Below are 9,784 nucleotides of genomic sequence, written 5' to 3' on the forward strand. Positions count from 1 at the left end.
ATGAATTTGCATGACTATCGCCAAAATTTGCATGACAACATTTACAACAATTTTTTTTTGGTGGTTACAAATGATTACAAATGATATTACATAATCTCCACTAGGTTTCAAGTACCTACAAGTCGAACTTCTGAAACGGCGGGCTGTAGTGACGTCACCGTGGCCCCGCCACATGGAAACTACGTTTTGAGCCGAAGTGGGTGGGTTACAAATTTTTTTTTGGTGGTTACAAATGATTACAAATGATATTACATAATTTGATATTAATTTCCATTTATAAATCGTAAGTGGCGGGGTCAGGGTAACTAACCTACTAGTAAGTTACATTTTTTAAAAATAAAATATAAATATTATTTTCAACATAGAAAAAGGGGGTGGGGGAGGTCGTTTTTCAAGCGCTATTTATGTAAGCAGTTTTCTCAAGTTTTTTTCACAAAATTACAATCACCATGGTGTTACATTATTATGTTACGAAACAAAGCAGTTCAAGCATACAAATTAAATTGAAATTCAAAAATCCAAATATATCACTTTAGTTTACGATAACAATGATAACAATGATAACAATGTACAATGTATAGTTTTTTTTTAAATATAATTTATATAGTCAAGTGGATAATTTAAATTAATTAAACTACGTGATGTTTACATTTTAGATTCACTTTAATAATAGTTTTTGGGTTAGCTTAAGCCTAAAATAAAACACAATTGAAATACTGGCTCTAAATGATAGTCTTAACCTTATGTGTTACATAGATATTGAAATTTGAAATACCTACCCTAATTGTTATAAGTGGATCTTGGGATAATATGTGGATGTGTCACCCGTGTAAATAGTATTGTGTGCTGTTGTATATAATAGATAATCGATAATCCCGTTTTCACAGGGAAATACATCGTCACCGGCAGTTCAGACCAGATGGTGAAGGTGTGGCTGTATAACGAAGGGGTGCCCACGCACGTCGGGGTGGGTCACGCGGGAGTAGTGACCAACGTAAAGGTGAGCCCGGATGGTAGATTCGTGGTGAGCACGAGCGCGGACGGCGGCATATTCTTGTGGCGTTTTCCTCATGCCGCAGACACCGCACCGCCTGGCAGCCGGTGCAGCGCGAATAGCGTCGGCGGCGGCGGTGCAGGCAGTCTGCGGGAACAGCAGACAAATCGTTCGAGGCAGCTCTCGCTGAAGAAAACGTTGCCGGCCCGGAAGGAGAATATCAAAGTTATATCCAAGGTGCAAAAGGTACGGACGGGCACGGGCTGCAGCCGACTGACTGCGGCATCGACGGTGGGCGGTGACGGGAACGCCACCGAAACGGCCGTCGACGGATCGGTAAAGTGTCTGTGCCGGCGTGGGTCGACTTGCGTTTGCTGCGACCTAAGTGCAGGAGGTCGAAAGATCAAACCATTCGTACGATAACAAGCGCGTGCGTGCCTATATTTTCTGCAGTGTAAAATATGTATTATATTATACCTAGTCTATATATCGGTGTTGTAAAGTAATTGAGTGAAAGTATTCAAATACTTCTTTGAGTGTATTAAATATACAATTGTTTAAAATATTTATTCAACGTAGAGTATTTTTTAAGATATTTTAAAATTATTTTAACACATTTTTATTTGTTTTGTAGTGAATATTATACTGTATACATTAATTATTTTGATTGTTCTTTTTAAGATTTTTCGAAAGTTTTTATATTATTTGTCACAATAATATAAGGTCATATTTATTAAGTAACAGCTTCTATAATATATTACAACCGAATAATTTATGAGGCGCATGGGAAATGTCCACGTGGGCATATGAAACATCTTACGTTTTAATTGTTGGTTTCAAACACCTATAATAATGATTAATGAGTAAATGAGTATTTAATGAGATAAATACTGGAAAAATCATTGTAACAAATTAGTTGGCCATTTAGTATTTTCAAGTATATAATATTATCGCTACACCAGCAACGAATTATGCAACAACAACATTTCGTATTAATAATAAGAATGCAATCAATAAACAAAATCAATAATGCGTATAATATAATATGTCTGGAGATAATGTATATAATATATATTTTATTATTCGTAGATGTATATTATGATATGCATAACCATAATTACCATAGGCGAAAATAGCGTTTGAGATTTGGGGAGGGGCTAAAGCCTTACTATGTATACAGTAATAATTTGAATAAGCTTAAAAAAAATTAATTTTATGTTTGGGGGGGCTATTGACATTTTTGGGGAGATTTTTTTTGGAGCAAAATTTGGCCTGTCGTGTTTGTAATAATATATATTTTATGGCATATTGCGCGAAAAAATAAATTATAGTGTTAACTTTTCGTGTGATTCCTGACATAAAAATATAAAACATTATATGGAACGATTTGATCTTTAGTAGATTCAGACATACAGTTGTAATAATAATACCTATATTATATTATTATGTTTTCGTCAATGAGAAAACATTTATAAAACATGTACAGGAATAAAGGATCAAGGGTATTTACATTATTTCGTGAATTTAATTTGTTGCGACTTGGTAATCAATTCTGATAAGTGGAAAAAAAATTACAGAAAAAAGTCGAGCTTATATATAACGCTCGTTACAAGAAAAGTAAATTAATAATTATAACGCCCTCTCCGTATCTCGGATGCTGTAAAAATACAATTTCCAATTGTTAATAATAATAAATAAGCGTAACCTACCCGTAGTACATAAGTCGTTAATGATATCGCAGTATTTTTAGTATGATTGTGATGTATAATAAAAACTTAAAAACATTGTTTGTTCCTTGGTGAAAAGCTATTAAAGTTTTTATTTTAACTTAGGCGCGTTCGGACATTATAAACTTTTATACGGATTATGCGTAACAAAACATGCGCCTGACGAATTTTTTCGTAACGAACGACGTTTCCTAGTCCATTACAGCACTTCTGTAGGTTCCCTGGTTTAAACGAGCCACCGTTGCTCAAAATTCCTATTTGGGCCACACGTAATAACTTTTAGTTTACTGTATATTATACATATTTTATGTTTGTTGTTCATTGTTAATTTTTGCTGTTATTAATTATTTTATCTTTTTGTATAATAATATTTCATGTAGCCATGTAGGTACATAAATGTTTCTTTTTATGTAACCATTGCCCATCGGGTTATCAGCCCGTATTTTCAATAAATAAATTATTCACATAATCACATTAAATATTATTTGGTTTATTTTGTATTAGTAATAATATAAATAATAGTAGTATAACCTACATATTATACATATATATTTTTTTGTATTTAATGCTTATAATATTATTATAATTTTGTTATTATTAATAAAACACAATTTCATTCATGTAAAATAACGTCTAATTTTTCTATAAGCAAAATAATGTTATTCGGTCGCAAGTGATATATAAAAATATTCAAACTATCTATGACCTAGTGGCTAGTGGTGATACGCTGATATAAAAAGGTTGAAAACACCAGCTCTATGCAGTTATCTATTTTTGAATTTTAAAAAACATTATTTTTAAGAACTAATTATTTGTGGCGTAATAATATAATCCATAAGACTTAAGTTGTAACCATTTAGATTTTAGAAAGTTTATAAATTCTATTGGTGCTGAAATTCCCGCTGAAACGGCTCTTTGGACTGTGTTAATGAATAACTATATATGTGTGTGTTTTTGATACAGAACAAAATGTAAATAATTTAACAATTTATATATTTTAAATACTTAAAAACGACTCAAGTATTGCTTATTGAAAGAATTTGGGTTAACATTTTTTAGTTTAAGTGGCCAACTTTACGGACCTAAATAATTAATAGTTAAATACAAAGGTGGGCATGTTAATGAAAATAATTAACCCAAGTTAAGTTAAGTTAAGAGGACACAAGATCGGTAAGTTAAAAGTCAACAGTTAACAAAATATAAATTTAACTCGATAAGTTAAAAGTTAATATAGAAAAAAAAAAATTAACTTAACTCAGTTTAAAAAAAAGTTAATCTATTTTTTTTTTTTACTAGTATTTAAATCACATAAAGAGTGAATGTGTCTTTCTAATTTATAATTTATAAATTGTAAAAAACAATTTTATTGAACTTTTATCATAATGTACACTGTTACCATTTTACCTTTACGGCTTTACCTTACTATTATTTACTAATTTAAGCAATACTTATCTCAAATTAATAATTTAACAAATATATTTTTTTATATCGTATAGAAATTGAATGTGAAGATGAGTACATGACCTTCATATATATTATAAGTTATATAGCATTAAAACATAACAATTGTCAATTTGAATTGTCAATTTGTAATCTAAAATTATTAATTTTATTAAAAACATTTATATTTGTAACTCGCATAATATATAATTTACAACTTAATAAAATATATTAATATAGGTACACAAAATTATGTTATCAAGAAAATGTTAGTGTTTTTCTATTGGATTATTTTTATTTTATACTGATATAGTAATATTTACGTATAAAAGAAAAATTTCAAAATGTTTTTGACTTGATGGATTTTTTTTAAAATCAACTGAGAAAAGCTAAGTTATTTCAACTGTAAATTAAACTAGTTCAGTTCATAAGTTGATCAGAAAATAAACTAATTAGTTAAGTTAAAAAGTTTAAAAAATATTAACTTTTTAACTAGTTAATGCCCTCCTTTGGTTAAATAACTTATCTATACATCACAACTCAATATTTACACATTAGATGTAACACGGCGTCTAGGGTATGCAATATAGGTACATTCTTCATGCACTCAATTTTTAGTTTTTACTGACCGCAATATAATTTAATAAATGGTAGAAGCACAGAATAGATGAATTATTTATTTCATCTATTCTGTGGTAGAAGTAGTGGTTTAGCATTAAACGGAATTGTGGAACATAGATAAATAGGTAAGTTAGTTTTTTAGTTAAATAAATTGTGATTAGTATTAGTTACGAGTAACAAAATAATGTATTACTTGCAGAAAAGTAAAACTGTACATTACTAATATAGCTAAATATTAATTATGTTATTACTTATTATGCAAAATTCATATGGTAGTTTTTTTAATTGGTAATCGTACTTCAGTGGATGGTGGGGAATACGGATTCCGTTATTGTACTCTGTGCTATTTTAAAACAATAAACAATATAACTATCTAATGTTACATTTATTCGTACCTACTTTTTTACATACATTTTTAAGTTTAGCACCTTATTATCACCGCTGAGTCCGACCTTTAGTTACCAAAATCGAAAAAATGTCAACGAATCAGTATAGTCTAGTTGATTGCGGATAACACGAAAAGAAAAGAAACTTAACTGGTAACTGCACGACAGTGATATTTAACCGTAAAAAGTTAAGTTACAACAATGAACATTTTAACTGAATAAGTTAATAATTTAAAAACAAAAATAATTAACTAGTCAAGTTAAGAGGACGTTATACCCGCATGTGTTGTCTCCGTCTTACAAGTGCGTAACATAGCAAAAATTGTTTTGCGCGGGACTATTTTCTCGCATCATATTTGTTGTAGAGCTACCAAATGTTCACAACACGTAAAGAATAGCTTAATCAGTGCAACAGCGTACTTTTTTTTTTAATAGCACATTCCAATCATTTTTTATAAGCAAATGAAAAAAAAAAACGAAATGTTTAGAAGAAAATAACTTTTATTGTATATATGTTATCTAAAATATAGGCACGCTGTTGCATAGATAATTTTCTACCCTATATGTTTTGGAGCCATTACGGCATTACTACAAACACAGAAAGATAAAAGTTGTTGTCCCGCGCAAAACAGTTTTTGCTATGTTGTTCTATGGTTGTACATATTTTGTAAGACGGAGACAACATATGCGGGTGTGACGTCCTCTTATAAATATAAACCATGGCTTAAGATAAACTATATAAGAAACTATAATAAACTATATATCTTAAGCCATGATATAAACCATAAATAATATAATTATTAAATATTAACCTTGATGTAGCCTTGGCTACAACCTCAATACTGTACTGATAAGTTATTATCACTGTTATCAGCACTGGCCACTTTTTAGTTTTGAACACGATTAAAGATAGACTATCTTTAATCGTGTTTTGAAGTAAAACTAACAGGACAATTAATTCGAAATTGGCACATCACGATTCACGACGTCGGAAAAGTTTCTTGATTGTTCTTAAAAACCATTTCATTTTCAGTTATCCTTTCAAGTTTAATGTTACATTTTAGTGAAACGGTTGAAATATGTTGAAAGTTTTAACATCGTTTCCGAAAATAAGTGGTCCCGCCATTAGAGGTTTTCAATGTAATTTTCACTCTTGCAGATTTGTATCGATTCCACAACATAGTCAAACACAACAGTTGAACCGTTGGACTAAGCCATTAGTACAGTATCCATCATGGTCTTCCTTTACTCGTTTTTGTCATGTAAAACCATCAGAGTTGACTCCACGTGAAAAACTGAAAATTGCTGCCAAAGAATACGGTTCTGTGTTAATTGTGTTCCATGTTGGAATATCATTGATATCATTAGGTTCGGTGTATTTTTTCATTTGTAATGGTGTTGACGTCCAACAATGGATTGGGTGGATGGGCCTGTCAAATGCAAACGAAAACACTAAAATTGTGGCTGGAGCGAGTCAGTTTATCGTTGCATATGCCATTCATAAATCTTTTGCTCCAGTACGCATTTCAATAACACTTATATCCGTACCATTAATTGTACGATACCTTAGGACTAAAGGAATAATGAAAATAAAAAAATAAATACTAAATACCTATTACTAATTATGTGAACATATGAGATTGTATAAATAATAATTGTAATACTATGGGTTTTAAACTATATTACTTAGAAAGGATAAGATATTTTATAAATATTATTATTGTATATTTTACAACACTGGTATAAATTGTTTCAATTGTGAATATTAAAAAAAAAATGTTATTATATTGTGTAAAAAATAAAAATCATAATTTAAAATGCAGTAATCTATGGTTTTAAATTATCCGCAGTTAAGTCAAAAATACCCTTTATTTAATAATCTATACATTGTATCGCTATTATACAAACTATTGTTGTATATTGGTCTGGTTATCCGCTCAACTTTGCTGGAACCTAACCTCCACGGTTATCGAGGGATTACTATACACATATTTTAACTATTACTCGATCTTAATAACATAGAATGTCAAGATGCTTATATGTAAACCGAGTGAGGTAAAACAAAATTATTAATTGTAAATATACAAATTGAAATATACTTATACATTTTGATTTAATGTATCACTAAAAATTTAATTACATGTAAATTATACTTGTTACTTGTTCTTGTGTCTAAATAGTCATGCCATAATCATGCCATAATCATGTTGATCATGTCAAATTTATGTTAAATTCAGTAGATATTGATAAATAAACATAATGTTATTAGAAAAAATGTATGTACACATAAACCGTAAGTATACAGACACTTATATAATATTATAAAGTGCCAATCTAGCTCATTTACATTTTGGTGCCATACATTGGTTGAGCTTGACCACGGTATCTATGAAAATGACCAGGCCACCGACAGGGAGCAGAGTGGGCCAGAGTAATACTCTATGGTCGACAACATGTCTATATAAGTACTGTATATTATATAATAATAGTATTTATGCCTGTAAATAGGATAAATTGTGCCCAATAGTAATATGTTTTAAATTATACAAATTTCTTAAGAGAACGCTACCCATACATTTGTTGTCACTGTCTTACACCTTCACGACATGACAAATTGTCATTCACTAGTTTCAATAATGTGCTGTTAATTTTGATACTATAGTGAATTGACCTATTATAAAACTTCTAGGTAAGAACATTATCTGTGCTTAAGCGTTGCCGATTTTTCGAAATTTTCATTTTCAAGCAAGATATGGGTATGTAAAATATCAAAAATTAAAAATACTCATATCTCACTAGAAAATTAAAATATTGAATAAAAGCCAATGCTTAAGCACAGATAATGTTATTTTCTAAAAAATTATAATAAGTCAAATCACTCTAATATCAAAACTAACAGCACATTATTGAAACTAGTGAACAAAAATTTGCTATGTCGTACATGTGTAAGACAGAGACACAACAAATGCATGGGTAGCATCCTCTTAAGACAAGCAATCGATGCTTGGTTTGTTAAATGGAAAAATTTTCTTAAAAATTTTTTATCATGGTATTGCAATAATTGCTCTATAGGCAATATTAATATCTGTTTTATTGAACTTGTATAAAAATTATTTTCTGAGTTTTAATAAGTTCAAATGTTTTTAAAAGCCGGGGGTTTTAATGCCCTAAACAAACCCTAAGAATACTTTTATGCCCCGAAAATTCTAAATAATGCACTAATTTATTTTTATTTATTCTGGTATAAATGATAATATAAATGTTTTCAGGATTGTAAAATGTTTTATAGGAAGAAGGCAGAACTGATTGTTAAAATATTTTGGATTTTCTTTAATCTAGAAAAACAATTATTATGATTTGCCGTCGAACAATTTACTTTTGGCATTTATAATCATGTTAAACTATTAAACACAATTGACTAAAATAATGGAAAATAAATGCACACGTGTTATAACCGTAAAACACATGCTGAATAGTATTGTCTAAAGTTAATTGTATTGTTCCAACAGATAAGAAAACCATCAAACTGTTACTCGTAATCTAGGATTTCATTACTAGAACCTACTTTAAAAATTGTTTAATTTATACAAAAATTACATAAGTCTAAAAATAAAATTTCTAATAAAAAAACATCAAAAGTAAAAGAATATTCCATCCTTAGTTATTAATATTGTTTAATGAGCAAATAACTAATGATTCCATCAAGTTTCTCTGATGCTGAATTTCCTAGTTTTGTTTGGCAAAATGTAGCCATTTGTGGTAGTAATTATTAATTATTATACATTTATAAAAGATTAAATATGTATCGTTTATTAAAATTTTTTGTTTGATGTTACACAACTATTGTTTTTAATTTATATCATATTAATTTGAATCATATTTCAATTTTCATACATACCATAAGATAGATAATAATTAACAAGAATTTTCATAGGGAAACAAATGGAGCTGTTTGAGAACAATATGCACACACATGAGCTAATTAATGGAGAAAGGATAAAGAGTTTAACACAATTCATACACAACAAATTATAATCAATTCAAATGTAGGTATATATTGATAAAAAAAAAACTTACTCGCTAATCTATAAATGTAGTTTATTCTTACGAACACTTAATTTTAAACATAAATTATTATCGAACAAAGTACAAATTCATTGGTACTAAATAATGAAAACTGATGTCAATGTCTCCTAAATAAGTTATATGAGTATAACAATTCAATAATAATAAATAAAAGAATATAAATAACGTCCCGCCAAAGTAAATAAAAAATAATAAAAAATTTATACAAATGTATTAGGTACATCAGAACATCAAAAAGAAACACAAAATTCAAGACTTACATACATAATTTTTTTTATAAAGAACACAATAATTTGTATAATTTCAAATTTATTTCATGTAGGTATACAGGGTGATTTTTTTATCACGAAACACTCATTATTAGTATTAATGTTTTTAAATATTTTTTATCCTTATATTTTTTTGAGTTTTTACATTTTTGACTGACAACAAAGAGTTTTAATTTCATATTCCAGAGCAGAATATTTTTCTAAGTATTTTGATTCATAAAAATCGAATTTAGGGTGAGTAGTTTATGAGTTATAAGTATT

The 9,784-nt window shown here is 28.9% G+C and overlaps 1 protein-coding gene across 1 annotated transcript; it reads left to right on the plus strand.

Annotated features, from left to right (window-relative positions):
- The first annotated feature begins 6,064 nt into the window (after positions 1-6,064).
- On the plus strand, positions 6,065-7,304 carry LOC100575779 (protein FAM210B, mitochondrial). The gene has a single exon (XM_003240926.4). It carries the CDS (start codon positions 6,248-6,250, stop codon positions 6,767-6,769), a length of 522 nt encoding a protein of 173 aa, XP_003240974.1. The 5' UTR covers positions 6,065-6,247; the 3' UTR covers positions 6,770-7,304.
- The last annotated feature ends 2,480 nt before the right edge of the window (positions 7,305-9,784 follow it).

Source organism: Acyrthosiphon pisum, chromosome A1 (assembly GCF_005508785.2).
Source record: "Acyrthosiphon pisum isolate AL4f chromosome A1, pea_aphid_22Mar2018_4r6ur, whole genome shotgun sequence".
NCBI lineage: Eukaryota > Metazoa > Arthropoda > Insecta > Hemiptera > Aphididae > Acyrthosiphon > Acyrthosiphon pisum.

What these genes read in the sequence shown, in the direction of transcription:
- LOC100575779 (XM_003240926.4), top strand. Translation starts at nt 6,248, where the DNA reads ATGTTGAAAGTTTTAACATCGTTTCCGAAAATAAGTGGTCCCGCCATT.